At 39.0% G+C, this 22030-nt stretch overlaps 1 protein-coding gene across 3 annotated transcripts in view; it reads right to left on the bottom strand.

Moving 5' to 3' along the window:
* The window catches only part of Wdr37 (WD repeat domain 37), a 61546-nt gene extending 40828 nt beyond the window's left edge, over nucleotides 1–20718 (bottom strand). Inside the window, exons 1-6 of one of the 3 annotated variants that reach the window (XM_028769909.1) lie at nucleotides 20073–20219; nucleotides 19050–19105; nucleotides 10786–10963; nucleotides 6391–6487; nucleotides 3570–3665; nucleotides 3055–3119 (exon numbers count right to left, since the gene is read on the bottom strand). In XM_028769909.1, the coding sequence (XP_028625742.1) occupies nucleotides 3055–3119; nucleotides 3570–3665; nucleotides 6391–6487; nucleotides 10786–10923 (396 nt within the window). In that variant the 5' untranslated portion in view covers nucleotides 10924–10963; nucleotides 19050–19105; nucleotides 20073–20219. Of the gene's footprint in view, nucleotides 1–3054; nucleotides 3120–3569; nucleotides 3666–6390; nucleotides 6488–10785; nucleotides 10964–19049; nucleotides 19106–20072; nucleotides 20220–20688 lie in introns of those variants that run through there. The other 2 variants (XM_028769910.1, XM_028769908.1) reach the window with 2 other exon arrangements.
* Between the last annotated feature and the right edge of the window lie 1312 nt (nucleotides 20719–22030).

Raw genomic sequence — 22030 nt, 5'->3', positions numbered from 1 at the left:
CGTTTATTGAGCACTTGCTTGAAGCCACGTGCCACACTAGATGGAGACAGCTGAGAGATACAAAGGCCTTTTAGAAGCTAATATTCTAATGGAAACAGACATGAGGTGATACAGACAAGGAACACACAGTAAGATACTGTCCCATTTAATGACACATAACAAACAACTCTCATTTCCCTTATAATAAATATATTCTTATATATTCCTTTATGAAGAACAAAAAGTGAGAAAGAAACTAAATGGAAAATTTTCTTTAAACTTTGTAGTCATGAAGCTGCTCTCAGATAAAGGAAAAAGTTTCAACTGTTAAGTAAATCAGAAAAAAATATAAAAAATAACAAATCTATAAAAGCAAGCAAAAAAACAAAATGAGAATTTAATGAATTCACACAGCTTGCTTTTAACAATAGTTTTGCAGAGCCCAGGACATGTATATAAATTTACTCTTACATAAATATATGTATATACAATCTGTTACATCAATTAGGAACGTGCTTTCAGATTATCTCCAACACAGTAAAGACAAAAATAGAAAGCTCAATGAAGAGACTGACATTTTACAAGTAATATAAATCAATTCTGTTTACTTGGTTTAAACTTTACAAAAAAACAGAAAGGACTCGCTCAAATCTCAAACCCATCATTGTCCTCTTACCTTTCTGAAAGCTAGTCTCCTCCTAAAATCAACAAAGTATCCCTCTACAACATATATGAGCTTCTGCTTACAGAAAACGCCACTGAGATGCCAAACGGTATTACATTTTAAATCACATAAAACTTGCCACCCTTCTAAGTTATGGTAAATAACATTTTCCAAGTCTCTCAACATTTCTAATGTAAAGAATGCTAGTATAGAAAACTAGTGAGCCACATTTCTTAGCCATCCCACTCACAGGGAAGAATGAAGAGCACTACCATGGAAATACAACTTCATACGTCAGATACAGGATAACACGATGCTCATAAATGCTGTGGCATACCATCCCTCATGCTACTGCCATATGCTCATTACGCTTTTAAAAAAAGAAAGAACAAGAAAAAACACTGACTTAAGCAGGGCATGATGGAGCACGCCTTTAATCCTAACAGTCATGAGGCAGAGGCAGGAGAGTCTCTGAGTTCTAGGACAGCCTTGTCTACATAGGGAGTTCTAGGACAGTCAGGACTACATAGAGAGGCCCTGTCTCAATAAAAAACAGACAAACACTGACTTGGTCAAGATTACAAAGAGACCCAACGACAGAACTGAATTACCAGAAGGAACATTTGAACAGAACAACAGCAGAATAAACAATGGTATGATGTTTTCCCATAATCTTAAATCATTTTAACTAGAACACAGCCTAAAGCACTTTAAAAACAAATCAGAAAGGCCCTTTTCCACTACAAAAATAATAATAATAATAATAATAATAATAATAATAATACTTTCTAAAGAATATTTGCAAACATTTCCACAGGTTTCTTTAATGTAGTTTTCAGAATAGAGTGTCTCCCCCACCCCACCCCATAAGCATTAACAATCAGTCATGAGCTGTCCAGGGAAAGGAAACTCTGTGGGTTGACTTCATACACTTCTGCGCTCCCACTGTCTCACCAAACATGCTACTTGCCTTTCATGGCTCTGAGTCACAAGGAGGGCAAGTAATGAATCTAGATTGTAGCATGTTCTTGTTGCATTCGTGCTTAGCTTTAAAACCAAGAATCCATGCTGTGGTACAAATCAGAATATATCGTTACCAAATTATCTCTTCAATTTGGATGTCTTGCGTTTCACTATTTTTTAAGATGAGTACATACAGTGTACAAATTGCTGTAAAGTTCATAGAATTTGCTTCTGACATATTCTAATCCTAAAATGTCTGCCATTATTAAATATTATAGAACTCTAATATATTTTAAAGCAAAATACTATTATTGTGCATGCCCTTACCTTTGTCCAAACCTTGTTTTTTATTGCTCATGGGAAAAGATTGTTATATATAAGCATATCTTCCTCTACTTCAGAAATAACCAGAAAGTTTTAAATCATAAGACCACACATTATATACACAGAATTGTAAGCATCAGAATAATCTATTTAATTCAAGATAATGTAACAAAAACTGAAGAACATAATTTTGCACTTCATTTTGAAGAAAAACTGAAATTACAAATTTCAAAAGTTAAGATGAACTAGACATTACAACAAACAAAAATCCGATGAAACAGCAATTTACATTCCAGATGTTATCAAAGAACACAGTAGCAAAATGTCAACAATACTCATGTTCTCTCCTAAATAAAAATTACCAAGAATTTTTAAATAAGGAGAGCAGGCGGAAAGGCTAGACTTGCCCTCTTAACTGAAGTTTACCTCAGTGGTCCTGTCAAATAAATGCCTGCCAGTCGAAGACAATGAATTGTACAAATGAAAAGCTGGTAATAGTTATGTAGTCATAGTACAAATTTCAATTTTTCTTCTCACATTTAACCAAAGGAGTATACATTCGACAAAGTTAGGTAATTGATTTATCTTTTATATATTCGAACTACTCCAAATTAGACATGTACACTGTTACCTCAAACTACTATTGCAATAGTTTTCCAAGCAGTTAACTCCTCACCACTTGGTCAGTCTAAGTGCTTTAAAGGAAACCTCCCTGACTACCCTACATGCCTCACAACCACACTCTCACTGCCTTCTCGTACTAGAAAATAGAAAAATAATAATGAAAACATAACTTTAGCCAGATAGAACTTTCACCCCACGTGTTTATCTATTATGTATCTCTTTGAATCCATATACTATTTTAGCAAGCCAATTAGCAATACAAAATATGTTGTTCTCCTAATGACAAAAAATTGCTAGTGCACAATACATTGATCTCACTGAAGCTAGAATCTAAGTTAGTAGTTAAGCATCGATATACTATAGCCATTTGGCAACGGTTGTTTCTAGAAACCAGACATTTTCCTATTACACATTTCTAACTGGAAAATATGCAAGTTAAAGTACACATCTGCACACCGCAAGCACCACATGACTGGCTCCAGAGCCAGGGCCTTGCATACCTTGCTGGTGGAAGCCTTGTAGGTGGTCTTAAGCTTCTGAGAAAGCTGACTAGTACTGTGACTGGCTGTGGAGACAGAGAATAGACAGTCAAACACCCTCAAACTCAAGAAGCACAGCACTGCAATGTGCAGCTGTGTCTCAGGAAGAAAGGGAAACACCAAGACACAGGAACAACAGCAGCACTAACAGGGACCCAGGCTTTCTCATCTGACCTGGACCTGAATTACAAATTCCAAGTTTGGCTGACAGCAGAAAGCAAAAGAGTCAGTGTCCCTCATGGATCTCAGTCTCCTTGGTACGCAACCTACATGCAATACTTTATAAACGTCTTACCCTGCCAGGCAGTGGTGGCGCACACCTTTAATCCCAGCACTTGAGAGGCAGAGGCAGGCGGATTTCTGAGTTCGAGGCCAGCCTGGTCTACAGAGTGAGCTCCAGGACAGCCAGGGCTACACAGAGAAACCCTGTCTGGAAAAAACAAATCAATCAATCAATCAATCAATTAATGTCTTACCTTTTGTTTTGAGCTGGCCCTTACTCAATTCTGCCCCATCGATTGCTTGTCCTTCACCAGCTAAACGTTCATTAAGAGTATCAATTTCTCTGCGCACTAGAAATAAAAACATTTTTAATGTAAAAATGTATTCAATCACTTATAAACTAAAGTACATATGAATGTTGAATTGGGATTGTCAAAATAAAGATGTGAAAATTTTTCTAAAAAGCAAGGTGATCATTTATTCTTTCCAAACACTCAAGCCATCACTCCCCGTGGGGATGCAGCTCAGTTGGTGGAGTGCTCAGCCAGCATGCATGAAGACCCGGGCTTCCTCCTCACACCATACAGACTGGCTGTGGATCCCTACAATCTCAGCACTTAGAAGATGGACACAAGATCAGAGGTTCAGGGTCATTCTCAGATACATTTCAAGTTCAAGGCCACTCTGGGCTACATGAGATCCAATTTTAAAAAATAAATAAATAAATGAAAATTCACTCTTGTGACCCTATGAAGATGTTACTCTCTGGGTCTTAACCACACCACTGGCACACATCCAAATTCTTTAAGCACAGCTTCCTTTTTGCTAGTTTGTACTTAAAAACATTCTGATACTGCCTAAAATTCAGTAATATATTCATAGCTTACCTGTGGATACTGCAACTGAGGAAAAAACATAGTAACAATATGTAACTACTAGTACATGACCATAGAAGATCTCCACATGAGGATTATGTGTAACAAAGATTTTAACATTCCAGAATGAAAAATTAACGGGAAATTCAGGATTGGGAGTGTCAGGGGAGAAAAACACAAAAATGGACCATTAAAAAGGATATGGTATCTGAAGATACAGAAAACTGTGATCCTGCTTGCTACTAGAGGACCAAGGAAATACCCTTAGGCATCCTCACTATGAAACTGATAAAAGACTTGCCCAGGGAAGTAACTGGTCTAAAAGCACCAAGTCCTAACCTGGCACAACTAGGATCTGACTTACACACATGTCCACCAAGCTCTAGGGCTTACATGCTTGCCAGAACACCATGAAGCCTCCTGGGACTGTACGATACTTATGACCAAAGTCTAAAACAAGTCAAGGTCAGGAATAAGCTAAGAACAAAGGCTCTATCCAGCACCCAGACTAAGCAACAAGGACTTTATCTTATGGGCACCAAGAAGCTACAAAACTTTCTAAATGCTAGACAACATGAAGTCAAAGTATCTTCCAATATTAGTAATTTTTAAAGATTTATTTTTAACTGGGGGGGGGGGCGCAACGCTTTGTGACAAAAATGTCTTAAATTACAATGAAAACACCAAAAATACTTCAGTTGTTAAAACTCTGATAATTAAAAAAACTCCCTGAAATCAGATGCTATACATGGTACTTATTTTGTAACAAAGTTGGAATCTTTGTTGTTCTTCTAAGTTCTCAAGAAAAAGGTAATGTGGAGAACCCAATATTAAACATTAAATTTTCCAAGAGCAAAGTGTGAATGACATAAGATTGCATTTACTTCATGACTGATCCAATCATAGAAATTAAAAGGTGTAAACCAGCCTACAATTTAACTGATGCTTATTAGTATCTATGCAATTCTTACTAGAGTAGAGAAAGAACAAAGTTCCATGAGAGTTCATTTAAATGGTATAGATGTTATAAACATCCCCCATGAAAACTATCCAATAATAGAACACCAAAAGGGATAAAAGATATTAATTTCCCAATGGTGAAGCATTAATACATCTGGTCTCATCTCAAACTGGAAGAAGACTACTCATGCTCAAAAAAATAATAATCAGAACTCAAAGCAGATATAAATGCAGAAAATGTTTTCCTTTAAATAGCATGATGGGTCAAAGGGTTATAGAAATTTCCTTTTTTAAAGCACATATAAGAATTTATTAAAAAAAAAAAACTAAAGTGAAGCTATTTCAAAATTCTTTTTGATTTACCTCTAATACATCAACAAGTTTTTGGGAATTTTCAAGAGAAGATATATTAAAGGTTATATAATTTATGGTACACTTGGTATATAAAAAATGAAATGTATTCATTTTGTATAAAACTGCAATTTTGATTGTTTGATCTGATAACCCCCTCAAAGATTCTAAGGACCCAGCCCTATGATGCCTGTTAACATGTTACCTTCTAAGTTCAGGGGTTCTGCAGGTATAGAGGTTATCCTGGAATATCTAGGGGCTCAATCAAATCACATATCCTTAGGACTAGAACAGAAAGGCAAGTCAGAGAGGAAACAAAAGGAACCATCACATCACCAAAGGAGATAGGCACATGAGCCAAAGGCGGTGACAAAGGAGCCTGTCCTAAACCACAACTAATACATTCTGTCACCATATAAAATAAGCAGGAAATGATTGTCCCTGGAGGTTCCAGAAAGGAACACAACTCTACCAGGATTCAACATCATCCTGGGAAGAATCATACTAGGCCCACAGAACTGTAAGGTTTTTTTTTTATATTATTTTATGTGTATGGGTGTTCTTCCTGTATGTATGTCCATATACTACATGAATGTTTGGTGCCCTCTGGGGTCAGAAGAGGACATCAGATCTCCTGAAACCAAAATTACAAACAGTTGTGAGCAATCCTGCAGATGCTGAGAACTGAACCCTGGACTTTTGGAAGAGCAGCCAATGTTCTTAACAGGTGAACCACTGCTCCAGCCCCAATAATATGATCAAGTCAGCATGTTTAACAACAAATAGAAAGTGAATAGAGTGATCAATCTCAACCCACAAGTACTGTTCTCAAAGACTTCTATGGATAGATAATGTTTTTTAAAAATACATTAAGATAGGAGATACTCACATTCTAAGTTTTCGATGTAAAGATTTTCAAATTCTCTTTCTATCTGGCCAAACAGTTCCAGCAGTGTACTTCGAACTGAGGATGGCAGTTTAGAATCCTGTACAAGACAAATATTTTTTGTTTAGAATAAATGAATAGATCACTTTAATATCAAGCAACAATATATTTTTTTCAAAGTGATTTATCGTTTATCTTAAACTCTTACTTTACAACATCATATATTTTATTTCTTATACATATGAAGGTTTCAGAGTTTAAAATTTAGCTAGGGATGTAGCTCAGTGAGAGCATGTATTTAACATGGGTTCAATTCCCAAGACTCAAAAACATTTAAGATTCAAGTTCCTACAAAGGAAACAATTATCAAAATGTATTCCTAGAGGAATAAAAGATTTAAGAACACAAAATAACATAACTTTTCCTTTTACACATGTGAACATAGTTCTCTAAGGAAGCCGTATATGCTCTGCAGATCTTAAAGACTGACTGGAAAACCAAACATCTTAATTGTGGAAATGGGATGTTTCAGATTGAGAACCTGTAAAATCTGGAGTTGCCTTCTGTCCTTTTTCACAGCTATTTACTATCAACCTCTGTGCCTACCTAACATCCTGACAGCTAGGTAATCCTTTTAGAGTTAAAACTGCACACACCTCAAGCATTCACCAAACCTACAGCTAAGTCTGTCAGAACATCCGAAACCTACAGTAAAGACTCCCCTGCTTTGCTGTAGCCTGCTGTAAACCTTTTTCCATTGAAGGAAAAACCTACCAGATGTCCGAAGAATACAAGTGGGTTAGTGCACTGATGACATTCTTCTGTTACATGACTACAAAAGGCCTTGTGCTCTCTTCCACAACAGAATGTGTTATACAGGTGAGCATAATCTGTGTTCTTGGGCCTTAGTCACACATACTAGACTCAGAGTACACCTTTCCCCTTTGAAGGAAAAGCTCTGTTTTGCATTGACACAGAGGGAACATGAGTTTACTTTATTCAAAAATTTCCAAGTTTGTAGAGAAGGCCATTCCCAAATGTGAAGCTATGCTACAAATAGCCTTTAGATTCTACCACAGGCTATTAAAAAAACAAATCGACAAAAACAACAGGAACTTCAATTGACTATTTCAATGGACTATACACACTAAGAGAGAGATGCACCTAATTAGATCCACTGTGCTTCAACTAAAACAAACTAGAGACTTCCTATAACACTGTAACTAAAACATTAATTATAAAGATGGGGGGGAGGATCTTGCCCACCATAGGAACAAATGTCTAGTAGTTTAGTCAACATATAAAGCAGGTACCCATTCGGGCCACACTCATGCCTTTGCACATCTCCCCTCCCACTTCCAGTCTCAAAAGCAAAATGAAGGCAACAGGAAGCAGCAACATCTCCAGCATACTTCCAAGTTTAAAATATGAACACTTCCAAGGTGAAGTAAGCTCACGAAATACTTTACTTTTACCAAACACTAAGTAAACAGAAGACTAATTGATAAGCCTATCTATTCTACTATACTCTCCACAAGGGTGCTATCTACAGAATAATTAGTATGTGTGCCCCACCTCTCCCCAGCACAAAAAGCATATTTCAAAAATGAAAATCTCAAATACTTCTATATTAATATTCTAATATTTAAGTAACATCAGTATCATCTTCAAGTGATTTTTCAAGTTTATATACAACACCAATTACTGAGACCTCATAAGCTACAAATTTAAAAAATAGTCACACACACAATATTTATTAAATTCCACCTCAAGTTCACTTCTTAGAACTATATATAAATTTCAGGAAAAAGTAAACATTTCCACAATTTTAGTTTTTCAATAATCATGTATTCTCACATAAATTTCATAAACCACTTAAAATATATACATGTTAGCTTAAACAATGAATCTGGTAGAGATGGCAACTTTTAACATCCCTCTAAAAAATTTCACATTTACAACTTAAAGATTGACCTACTATAGTACCATGGAGATTAATCTTCACCTTCCTTTTGATACTGTTCCCTAATAACGGAAAGAGCACTGCTACACTGTGACTAAATGACTACTCCTGTAAATCAAGGCTACTGACCCTCAGCCCGTCTCTACTCGCCCACAGCAGTCCACTTAGACCCACCATGCCAGCTGCAGCGCCAAACACTATCACTCCCTTCCCTCCTGTAAAGGGGAGGGTCTCACCAGCCACTCACAGATCATGCTGGTTGGTTCCAGTTCAAATAACTGTACTCAGTAAACAATAAGCACTATCTAGCTAACATGGCAAACTTAGAGAACCGTAAGAGCAGCGTACAGGTCTGCATTGCTCAGATGAAAAGAACTGTGAATTACCTTGTAACTGGTTACTGTGAGTTACAAGGATCACCTTATACTACATCACAATGGAAGAAAACACTACAAACAAATTCACCTCATGTGGGAAGTAACTCTAGAATGTGCCAGCAAACAAAGTAGAATTTTCACTGGTAGAAATATAAGTAAATCAAAAAACTTTTAAGAACCATTTTAGATTATTTATCTATACTAACCAATTAGTAGCCATCAGCCACATATGACTATTTAAATGTCAATGTAATTCATGTTTGTTTAATCTACACTTTAAACCCTAAGTCACACCAACCATGTTTAACTGACTACATGTTATATCCACCTTGTGGCACCTTTGTTAAAAGTGACAACACTGCCATCAACAAAGCAATCCTACCACGCACTTGTAGTTTTACTCTCTCAAATGGATTAACTGTGCCCCAAACCTGAATGCCCTTGAACATAAGTTTATTAGAAGTCAAGACCTTTACTGAAGTGACCAGTAAAATGCAGTCATGACGGTGATCCTAATTGATTATGACTGCTGGTGTTCTTCTAAGAGTTAAGCAAACACGCAAAGAGAAAAGGCCATGAGGATGCAAGGGGTGGAAGTCACAGCTACAAGTGAGGCCTTGGAGACCCTTGATCTTGGGTTTCATCTTCTAGAATTATGAAAAAAATATATGTTGTCTACACTACCTAGTTTATAGTACTTTGTTACAACCTAGCAAAGGAAAATACTGTCAAAGTATTTTTATGCTTTTTATATCCATCACTAGTTAAAATATAACTTTTGATATAAAGTAGACAGGGCAGCGTTGAGCTTCTATATTCAAAGTTCTACAACTGTAAAGTCAACCAACTGTAGGTGAGAAACATTTAGGCAAAAGTGAGATAACACACAGCACACCTGTAATCCCGAGGCATGAGCAACTGTGACAAAAGGATTCCAAACCCAAGTTCAAAGTCAGACTGGCCTATGTATAACAAGACCCTTTCTCAAAACAACAGAGGAAAAAAAGTGCGTATGTGCGTGTGCGTGTGTGTGTGTGCGTGTGTGTGTGTGCGTGTGTGTGTGTGTGTGTGTGTGTGTGTATACTGTGGGGGAAAAAAGAAGCTGCACTGAACAAGTAGCCACCTTTCATCATTATTTCCTAAAGACAGTGTAACAATTACTTGCCCAGCATCGACACTGTATCAACTCTACCAGAGGCCATAATCCCTTTGGTTTTTTAGGTGAGCGCTACTGTCAACAGTACTAAGTTATTGAATACAGGGTTTATACACGAGAAGTCACATACAGGAAGCTCTTACACAGCTCTAGTAAGATCCAACGTTCATAAAGGCCAAGTTCTCATATTCAAGCCTTTCTATCCTACAGCTTTACTGCTGATACAGGCTAACTGTGAAAAAAACTGCTTACAAAAGTGTAAGTGCATTCTTATATAGTTATCACTATATGTGATTATTTTAATAAAGCCTAGCTACTTTATCTAGATTTCACAGTAATAGTCTTCATAAATCCTACCATTTTTGACATCTATAAGGGCACTAGAAAAATATGAACAAAACTTAACATTATTAGCCATGTATTAGTATGCTCATCAAAGGACAGTATATTCACTATATATAGCAGAGACAAGGACAAGGCAAGTCACTTCAGAAGCAGGAAGAGCATCAAAATTTTAATTCTCCCCTTTTCTTGAGAACATTAGAAACAAAAAACCTTGCTTGGGAATCTAGACAACTAACCTGTACAAAGAGTAAAATGTGTCCTTATTGTAATTGTCATACCCATATCTTTTTGCTATAAATACATCACCCTTAGCCGGGCATGATAGCACATGCCTTTAATTACAGTACTTGGGAGGCAGGGGCAGGTGGATCTCTAAGAGTTCGAGGCCAGCCTGGACTACACACCAGGACAGAGCTTCAGGACAGAGAGATCCTGTGTTCTGTTTGGCAGTGTAAGCCTTTCTTCGGCTTTCAAGACCTACATGCATTAGCTTATTTCAATCACACTATAAGCAAAACAGTCATCTTTATAGTGGGCACTGACCAATGCTGACTTACTTGTCCTTCTAACATTTCTCTTGGCAGTCCAGTCCTCTCTTGTTCTGAGCTGTTAGTTCTTCGTATAGAAAGGCTATGAGATTTGCGCTTTTGTTTTGCTTGGCGAGCAGTTGAACAACTTCCGCTTTCTGTGGGCATTACTTCTAGGAGGTAGTGTCCTGGTCACTCCTGCAATAAGCTAAACAACAGCAGGGAAAACAAGTACTTCATTTCTGATACAGCAAATTGAAATAATCGGCAGACAAGGTAAGGACTCCTTACTAAGGTTAGAGCTCACTAAATAATACAGAACTCAAGTGTTAAGGTCAGTTACAGTGATTTCTTGTTGTTTAAATCTCTCTTAAAACTGCTTAGTTATTCTAGTTCCTTAATCTAACCTTCTAATTTTCAAAAGTCTCTCTAAATCTGAGACTTTTTTCAATCTCAAAAACTGCTGCTTTGTGGGTTAGAGAGATCACTTAGTGGTTAAGAGCCTGAGAGTTCAATTCCCCACCCCAACAAGCTAGCTTACAAGCTTCTGTAACTCCAGTTACAGCGAGGCCTTCTTCTGGCCTCCACCATCACCAGGCACATACAGGAAAGCAAACCACCCACTTTTTGTTAATTCTTTTCTAGTTTACTGCTAAATGATCAACCCAATTCACTACAATATCTTTTTTAAAGTTTTTAAGCATTTTAAACACTATTTTCCTTTGTTTTCACATGTTAGCTGTTAATATATAAATATAAGATTCCTGTGTATTTGAGCTTGTATATCGCATTCTTAATGAATTTCTTTATAAATTTTAGAAAAAAAGTATTATGTAGATTATTCTGTTGTGTTTTTTAATGTAAATTACTCCTGAAAGAACAAGAACATTTCTTTCTTTTTAATTTGCAAGTTTTATTTCCTTACACTTTGGGCTAGACCTTTTATAATTTCAAGGTAAGAATGCCTTCGCCCCTGAGAATAAAGCTAGCTATGGGTTTTCTATAATTATATACTCAGTTGAGATTTCTTTCTCATGTATTTTCTATGAGCTTATTTCACAAGTAAGTCCTGAATTGTCATGCTTTTTCTGTACCAATTAATATGAGGTAATACATTTTCTTTGTTGACCTACACAGGGGTTTTTTGTTGTTGTTGGGTTTTGTTTTTTTCGAGACACGGTTTCTTTGTGTAGTCCTGGCTGTCCTGGAACTCACTCTGTAGACCAGGCTGGCCTCGAACTCAGAAGTCCGCCTGCCTCTGCCTCCCAAGTGCTGGGATTAAAGGCATGCGCCACCACTGCCCAGCCTATACAGGGTTTAATTACATTGATTATTTTCAAATACAGATCAATACTGATACCCACAGAAATTCACTCTTCTCCTACTTCTACTTTCTTGTAGATTACCTAAACATGTTTAGACTGTTACACTGGAGATGGAGATGGCTTGGCAGGTAAAATCCACATAAGGCTGACAACTCAACTTCTTCACTTGAACTCACATTAAAAAACAACAACAACAACAAAAGACAAGAAACAGAATGCTGTGACTCTGTGGTCCAAATCTATAATACATACCAAAGAGCTATAGAGCTGGACTATACAATACTACTTATAAAACATATTTAGCTTTTTGAGGACTCTCCCACTGATTTACATAGTGGATGAACTGGTTTGGTTTATAGTACTGTTTCCCACCAATTGTATACAGAATCCCCCTTTTCTCTACATCCTAAACAACATTTGGTTTTTTCTTTTTTTTTTTCCTTGAAGATAGGTGTACTGGTTGATAAAACTTGACACAAATCTAAACATATCTGGGAAGAAGGACTCTTAAGTGAGAGTAAGCCTCCACAGATTGATGTAGTGGGGCCCAGCCCACTGTGGAAGGTACCACCCCTGGGTTGTACAAGAAAGCAAAGCAGGCTAAGCAATCCAAAGGGAATAAGCCAGTAAATAGCACTCCTCCATAACCTCCGCTTCAGCTCCTATCTCCAGATTCTTACCTTGAGTTCCTGCTTTGGAATAGACTATAAGTCAAATATACCCTTTTCTTCAAGAGTTGCTTTTGGTCATGTTTATCACAGCAATAGAAGACCAACTAGGAGCCAGGCGGGGGTAGCACACACCTTTTATACCAGCACTTGGGAGGCAGAGACAGGGGAATCTCCCATTGGAGGCCAGCCTAGTCTACAGATCAAACTGCAGGACAGCCAGAACTACACAAACACTTTCAAAAAACCAAAAAAGAAGAAAAATGAATAAGAAATTAGAAGAAAGAAGAAAGCCAACTAAGACAATAGACATTCTAACTGGGTGAAACAAAATCTCAATCTAGTTTGGATTTGCATTTCACTGATAGATAAAGACGTTGAACCATTTGTAGTTCTTCATCCGAAAAATATTTGTTTAGGGCTGGAGAGAAGGCTCAGCAGGTAAGAGCTCTAGCTGTTCTTCCAGAGGACCAGGGTTCAATTCCCAAGCAACTGGGCAGCTCACAACTGCCTGTATGTAACTCCAGTTCCAGGAGAACTGGCACTCTCACACAGACATATATTTAAGCAAAACACCAATGCACAGAAAATGTTAAAAAGATAGAGTAGCCGGGCAGTGGTGGTGCACGCCTTTAATCCCAGCACTTGAGAGGCAGAGGCAGGTAGATTTCTGAGTTCGAGGCCAGCCTGGTCTACAGAGTGAGTTCCAGGGCAGCCAGGGCTACACAGAGAAACCCTGTCTCAAAAACCAAAACAAACAAACAAACAAACAAAAAAGATAGAGTAAAATTATCTTTTAAAAAAAAGTATTTGTTCAATTCATTTTCCCATTTACTGACTTTACTGATTAGGTTGGTTTTTGATATCTAATTTTTAAAAATTCTCTATATTCTGAATATTCTGTTAGATGAATAGGTATCCAAAACCCATCCTGCCATTCTAGATGGTGTCTCTTCACTCTGCTGTCTCTTTTGCTGTGAAGCGCTCGTTAATTACTGAAACCTCATCTGTCAATCCTTGCTATTATTTCTGAAAGAACTGAAGAAGAGTCCTGATCGGGGAGCTCTTGACTAAGACTGGATCTTCAACTGTTTTCCTCTAGCAGTTTCAAGTTTCCCATCTTCCATGAATATCTCTAATTCATTTGAGAAGATTTTGACAGGGTAGAAGGTTCTAATTTCAATCATCTACATTTGGATACATAGTTTTGCCAACATAAATATGTTTTTCGACACCTGTCAAAAATCAGACGTCTGTAGTTGCATGATTTTATATCTAGATCTTAAAAGTTTTAAGATGGTAAATTTTAAATTCCTATCAATAATTCTAATCAGTTTCATATGTGCTAGCATTTTTTTTTTAATTTCTCTCCCTCCCTCCCCCTTCTTCAATTGAGTTTGAGATTTTCCTGGTTCTTCATATACCAACTGATTTTTCATTGAACCTCTGACCTTTTGGACATGATGCTATCAGTCTTGGGATTTGTTATAGCAGGCCTTTCCTAGAACTGCTTTGACAAACAGGAGCATTGCTTATTGCTGCCGATGAATATGGAGGCAGAAACTGAATCAAGGCTCCCTCTTCATGTACCACACATGAGGAAGACTCCTAGTTACTTCTGAGTGATAGCACTCTGCCTCCTCTTGGCTCTCACTCAAATTGCCCAGCTAAGGACGCTCATTACTATTCCCCACAATTTCCTTACCACTACAGAGGAATAGCCCCTTTTGATTTTATGAGTGTTTTGCCTGTGTGCAACATGTATGCCTAGTGCCCACAAGGGCCAGAAGAGGACATCTGATTCCAGGGAGCTGGAGTTATATAGATGGTTATGAGCCGCCATGTAGCTGCTAGAAATCAAACCATGCTCCTCTGGAAGAGCAGCACGTGCTCTGAACTGCTGAGCCATCACTATTTGTCACGGACATAGATCTAGTTGATTTCTTTCTTTCTTCAGTTTTGTGCTGTTCTTTGCCTGAGTCCTTTGCTGCCTCTAGGTTGCAGACTTCTACAGCATCAAACTGGGAACACGTAATGGAAAAGGGAACTAAATTGTACCTCACGATTCAGATCCCAGGGACTTACCTAGTCAGGCTATTTACCTCTGTCCATCTTTCAGTCTTCTATTCATTTTATGGATAATGCCCAGTGCTCCTAACTGGACTTCATTTTTTCTCTATGGGAAATTATTTGTTAGTTTTCCCCAGCCCCTTTTTTCCCCAAACACAGTGTTTTTATTTCCAGAGTTCTAACCTCATCATTGGTGGGAAAGTAGGAAAGATCTTTTATCATTCCAGGGGCCTCTATGCTGGCATGTTATTAGTGAACACACAGACATGCAGCATGCTGAGTTTGGTAAACTAACGACAATATTCAGTCTCTCTCTAGTAGAGCAACATGTGTCAACTGACTTTTGGTTCCATAAGAATCCTGGATTTAGGATTTTCACCTACAATTCCTATCTGTGAAGGTTTGGAAACATCTGAAAGAACAGTAGACAGGAAAGAAAATGCAGTTTCCACCATGTAGTCAAACATCCAATTAAAGTTCTTCATTGATTCTTCAAGAAAACTGGGTGACTCTGTTTCTTTGACTGCTGCTGCAGTAGCTTTAGATCCACGGTCAGAATATGAAGATCCCACTTGCTATCTGAGAGTCTATTTTTCATCTATTCCACTGTATGTGTACAGTTTATTTCTAATTACTGCCTCATATTTTCTGTAACTGGGATATGTTGTCAACTGTCACCCCAAGGATCACAGGCATCTAGCTGTCTTGAAAAAAAATGAGTCACTGTTGGAACCCAATAACTTGTCAGGTGCTTTTTTTCCATATGACGTTGACTAGTATCTTCTAACAGCCACTGATATTATGGTTAATAGCCTGAAAAGCAGACTATACCTAGGAAAGTTAGCCCCCAGGTTAAAAAATGCAATGTGGAAGCCAAGACCAGCACTGGACCTTCCAGACATGTCTACACCCCCAACTTCACACTCAGTCTCTGTACCTGTAGCTCCTACACTAGGAACACCAGCTCCTCTTGGTAGCTGTAATCGTCGTCAGTCTTTCTCTGTGACAACTTCCTCATCTTTACTTTTGCCTCTGTATTTATAACCTCTACCTTCCCCGCAGCAATCTGTACTGGTCCTATGCCTGCTGACTTAACTGAATTAAATACAGAGGACATTAATGAAACGCACATTTGATCGTATCTGTGAGAGAAAATTAAGAGAGTGGAAAGGAAGACACACATCTTAGTTCTGCACCTCTTGGGCTGGGATCCAGGACTGAATGAAAGAGAAGGAGAAAGCTTAGCAGAGCACCAACTCTGTATGCTTCCTGACTGGTGCCATGGACTGGAACACTCCCGACAACATGCCTTGATGGGCTGCATTCCTCTCAACAGTGAACCAAAACAGGGCCCCCCCCCCCCCCCCCCGGTTAAGTTGCTTTGTGTTAGAAAGTTGGACTCAGTGATAGGAAAAGTAACAACTCCAGGTCTTATCATCATTTCCTTCCATTCATGATACATCGAAAAATGAAAGTATATGAAGGTTCCTGTGCTGGTTTGAATATGCTTGGTCCAGGGAGTGGCACTACTAGAAAGTATGGCCTGTTGGAGTGGACATGGCTTTGTTAGAGGAAGCATGTCATTGTTGGAGTGGGCTTTGAGACCCTCCTCCTAGATGCCTAGAGACAGTCTTCTCCTGTTTGACTTCAGAACGAGATGTAGAACTCTCAGCTCCCCTAGCACCGGGCCTGCCTGGATGCTGCTATGCTCCCCAAGTTGATGATAATGGACTGAACCTATGAACTTGTAAGCCAGCCCCAATTAAATGTCTTTTATAAGAGTTACCTTGGTCATGGTGTCTCTTCACAGTAATGGAAACCCTAACTAAAACAGCTTCCAAACCATGTACTGGTATTAACAAAAAAGTAATTAGAGAGGAAGTGGCAGGAGGATCAAAACTCAAATCCAGCCTTGGCTGAAAAAAGAGTTCAAGCCCATCCTGGGTTACCTGAAACCCTGTCCCCCAAAAAATCAAAAGATGACTCAGAGCTTAAGAGCCCGTGCTGATCTTCAGAGGATCCGAGTTCTCTGCAGGAGCAGTCAGGCAACTCACCACCAGCAGCAACTCCAACTCTAGCATCATCTCGACCTTCCAACTGTTGCAACCCTTTAATACAGTTCTTCACATTGTCGTGACCCCCAACCATAAAATTACTTTCGTTGCTACTTCATAACTGTAAGTTTGCTACTATTATGAATCATAATGTTAATAGCTTTGTTTTCCAATAGTCTTAGGCAACCTCTGTAAAACTCACAACCCACAAATTGAGAACCTCTGCTCTAGAGAATCTGATTTCCTCTTCTGGCTTCTGTGGCCACTCCACTCACATGGCACTCATGCAGACACAATTAATTAAATGTTTGAATTACTAAAAAATTCAGAGGTTAAGGTTTGTTACCCTAGCAAGAAGGCACACAAGGTAGTAATCACTTGTAAAAGAAATACTGAAATGGTATACACAGAACCCAAGCTAACAAGTGAAAACAGAAAGAATGAAGAGTAAAGGGGAGAAAATTGACTGTGGGAAGACTTGAGGTTGAAAAACTACCACAAACTGTTGTTTATGAGACTGAAATTGATCAAGAACTACAGAGGCACTGATCCTCACACAAAACTACTGTGAAGGAGAATTTTCAAATTCAATTCATAGTCTGATGGGATTTTACAAACTAAACAGTATTAAAATGGTAACTGAAAAGAGAAAGAAAACTCTTTCACTCTGAAAATAAGATAAGTCTACCTGGGCATAATGGTACATGCCTTTAATCCCAGCACTGGGGGAAACAAGGGGTTGGGTAGAAGCAGGTGGAGCTCTGAGTTCAAGGCCAGTCTAATCTGGCCTACATAGACAGTCCCAGGACAGGACAGCCAAGGCTACACAGAGAGAAAGAGAAAAGGTCTGGGGTGGGATGTAGCTCAAAGGGAAGGAGGCTGATTGCTAAGCGTGGCTGAGACCTTGTTTCATCACCAGCACCACACCAAAAAAAATTACTTTACAAAGTTACTTTTACTATACACTACTTCACCTATATATGTTTTTAAGAAGAAACAAATCTGAAGCTCCAAAAGGTAATTACTTTCTTTCAAAACACATCAATTCACTCAACTCAATAAGACAGATCAGTACGTTAAATGTAAAGCTGCAATACAGTTTCCTCCTTCACTCCGGACTGACTGGCCTGTCAAATTCATTTGCCCTTATTACATGCTGCCATAGGCATATGCTCCTCTGTTGTTTGTGAGCAAGGCAGGACAATATACATCCAGCTTTAGTGCAACATACTTAACAAATGAATAAAATCTGCGCACACTGTTAACATAATTCACCACCTTGGCAAATGATTTAACATTAAACAGCACCGATGAACCTTTAGCTTCCTCTCTTTTCAAATGCCTCTTTTTAGTATGTATGTTCAATAGTAAGGTGTTACAAACTACAGCAGCAGATTGTTAATAAGTCCATACAACCAAAAAGGGTTCAAGTAGTTTTTACAAGCAATACAACAAACTCTTAATTTATGCTTTTACTTGAAATGATAGAAAACATTACTCTCCATTTCATACCTTGGAGGAAGAACTTTAACTTTCTTTCAACAAGAAAAAAAACCTGGTTTGTTTCTAAATAAATACCCAGTTTATTTCAAAAAAATGTTAGTTATACATAAAAGAATGGTTATATAATTTGCAGATGGTAGTATAAACTATAAAATGCCAAACATCCAGAAGTTCAATAAAGGTATTAATATTATTAACGTTTTAAGTGTTTATTGTAATAGTACTTTTAAAATTAACTTCTAGAAGGCTGAAACACCACTGCAATATCTAACCAGTAACAGGAGAGAATGGTCTCTACAAGCAACCTTGGAAATCTGTCACCAGAATTAAGTTACTTAAAATGTTCTGTCACTGATGAGATGAAGGCACAGGATGCACACTTATTGAGTCTAAGGATGACACTGAGCTGACAGGCATCAGTAATTAAATACGCTACTACCAAGAATTTTTTTATCTTAATAACCAAAATAAAAGAAATTCAAATCTAGAAAGCACATCTTTCCTTGGAGAAATTGGGACAGGACAACTAACAAAACTCTTAGTATCACTACTGGAGGAAATACCCAACCCTAAGGATTTTAAGCTCAAATCAAGGGCAAAGTAAGTTAACAAACCAACATACCTATACAAAAAAGGAGTATTGACACAAAGTAAGAAAATCGAAGGAAACATACTTAGGTCTTGTGTCCAGAAATTTCTGCAAGAAAGTTTGATATACACAACCTTCCAACTGCAAAAAATGTAGCAGTCATAAACATCAAGGTCACACTGTTATTACATGTGGCCACTGGCCACTGCCCTGCTGTCTCCTACTGGCAACACTAATAAGAAGACCTCTACTTATTTTGGTCAGGTCATATTTATGCATATTATGCTCAAGTATGGGGTCTAGATGTCAAAGAGAATTTACAAACACTTGGAATGTGTTCAGCAAAATAACCAAAACAGCAAGGAAGGTAGTATAATAGAAGATTTCTTAGAAAAAGGAGAAGTATCCTGGAGGCTTATTATCACCAGCTGTATTGCTTAGAGGTGAAAAGGTTTCAGTAATGCTTTGATGACATACTTTGTAGGCCAAAATAATCAATGTAAAGAAGCCCCATCTGAACTTCAAAGAAATTCCCTAGCAATCTACATCCGGTCAAGAGAGTGGTGTAGAGCTAACGGTCCTAGTCTTCAAGCACAAGAAACGTCGAAGAGTTCAAGTTAGATAATAAAACCTCTAAGAACCTGATCAATCGTTTGGTTATGTCTGCTCGTGAATTGGAATGACAAATTTATGCAACTTTTTGGTAAAACTGGCCCATAAGATGCCTTAAAACTTCGGAGATGGAAGTGTAGGGGAAGAAAAAGAGAAGTCTTCAGAAAGAGAAACAAAGACGTGGCGGGGTTTTACGACTTCAGCATCTGCTTATCCCTCACTCTCCGCCCCCTACCCTTCCTCCTTCCCAGAGGCCATACCCCGTCTTTGCGGGATCGAAGGCCACCATCTTCGAAAACCTGGGCTTCCCCCAGGACACAGGCAGCCAGGTAGTCGCCATTTGAGTACACAGGGAGCCAGAGAGAGTGCGCAGGGTTAGAACTGTATCCTTCGTCTACCTCGAAGCCTCGTCCCCACCGCCACCCCGACACCTTACATCCATCCCCCGAGCACCCGAGAAAGATGCCAAGACAGACAGCGGAGAAGATGGCGTCACCTGTCACAGCAGCAGCACTCGCGTCCAACTGGAACCAGCCTAGGTCACACTCAATTCGTAGATGCCCCCCGACGAGGCTCCCAGGACAGACCCAGAGCAGCAAAGAAAATCGGCCTATTCCCTCACTGACACGACCCGGCGACCCGAACTGGCGCGCCCGCACTTCCGGTACTTCCGGAAGTCCCGCCCTCAAATATGTTCCTTAAAAAAACAGACCGGAAGCTCCGCCCCACGCCCAACGGCTGCGGAAGTTCTTTCCTAGTCTCCTTCGCAAGGTCCTACTGGCTTGTTCCGCGCCGATAGTCTCCTGTTTTGGCTTTCGGTTTTGACGCGGGTTCCAGAAGACCTCGACTATAGCCTAGCAGTGCGCTGAGCCAAGACTCAGCGAGTGACTGCAGAACGAGTATGGCGTCCCCTGGTGGCGCAAGTAGGCTCAGCGCTTTCCCTGCTAGGAGCTTTCCCAAGATGCGCATAGGCGCTACTAGACCACTAGACCCCAAATTCTGAACTACACACTAATGGTACTCACGATCCGTGCACGAATTTCTCCCCAAGACCCCGTAGCGTCGGTAACACGAGAAAAGCACATGCAGCCTCCGGGACCGTGGGTACTTACCACTGCAGGGGTTCCTGTGAGGGGTCCACAGTCAGGCAGGTTTTAAGTCCATCTGTCCTAAAAACTCGCACAAGCCAAGAACTGGAAAGGAAAATAATCTATTAAAATGCAAAGTCAAGTGTACTATTTAACGTAATCAGTTTCAGAATCTCTCAAATCCAACTGCTTTACAGGCTGACTTGCTAGGAATGGCTTCTCAGGCAGGGCTCAGTGGGAGTCTTGCTAGCTGGCTGCAGGAGAGCCTGGTGGAGATAGAACTATTAATATTTCAGCTTATCTGCAGAAGATGACTCACCCAGTTTCCTTCTGAAATATCTGATCACCATTGGCTAAGAAGGGAAAACAGAATCAGCTGTTCACTGCAAAAGGTGGGACTTGAGCTGCTTTTTTTTTCCCCCTTTAATCTAGGTTGGGAAGACCTACATAACATACTGGAACCGTTATGTAAACAGCCTGGTATTTCCGAGCAACTTTAACTGGATGTTTAAAACTCAAAGTAAAAGCATGAAAGTATTTTCCTTCTATATGGGTCAACATTCTTCCTCTTCCTATAAGATAAAACTAAAGGTTCAGATTCAAGAAGCAGTAATGCAATTATGTTTGCTGGAGAAGAAACAAATTTATCGTATTTGGAGGCTCGAATAACCAAAGTATTCTATACAAGAAAATGTGAGGTTACTTGTGTATTAAGTATAATATTTAAAGTTTATCACTAGTAACAATTCTATAAATATGAACTGAGGAAAAAGATTTGGCTTCTCAGAGAAATCTGTCAAACTTGGAGGCTGTGATATTTATTTAAGAAAATTTTAATTGTAACAATGAATGCATAAGACATTCTGCTGTTAATGATAGCCAGCAGAAAGCACTGTAAACCACAATTCCATATCCAAGTGACAGTCCACTAGGTTTGCAACAAAGCAGCCACATCTGGATGCCACTTAAGATACTTTTAATGGAAGTACATTTTATCTTTGATGTATTTAGAGTTCCACAAAAAAAGAAGGGGGTGTGGTGGTTTGGATAAAATGGCCCCCATAGGCCCATAGGGAGTGGCATTATTAGGAAATGTAGACTTGCTGGAGTAGGTGGGATGTTGTCGGAGGAAGTGTGTGCCTGGGAGCAGACTTTGAGGTCTCGGAAGTTCAAATCTGGCAAGTGAGTCTCAGCCTCCTGCTGCCTTCGGATCAAGATGTAGAACTCTGAGCTCCCTCTGCACTACCATGTCTGCCTGCATGCTGCCATGCTTCCCACCAAGACAATAATGGACTGAACCTCTGAACTGTCACCAGCTCCAGTTAGATGTTCTTTGTAAGAATTGCTATACTCATGGTATCTCTTG

This window comes from Grammomys surdaster, unplaced genomic scaffold, assembly GCF_004785775.1.
Source record: "Grammomys surdaster isolate TR1022 unplaced genomic scaffold, NIH_TR_1.0 194, whole genome shotgun sequence".
Taxonomy (NCBI): domain Eukaryota; kingdom Metazoa; phylum Chordata; class Mammalia; order Rodentia; family Muridae; genus Grammomys; species Grammomys surdaster.
This window is presented reverse-complemented; position numbering and strand designations above follow the sequence as displayed.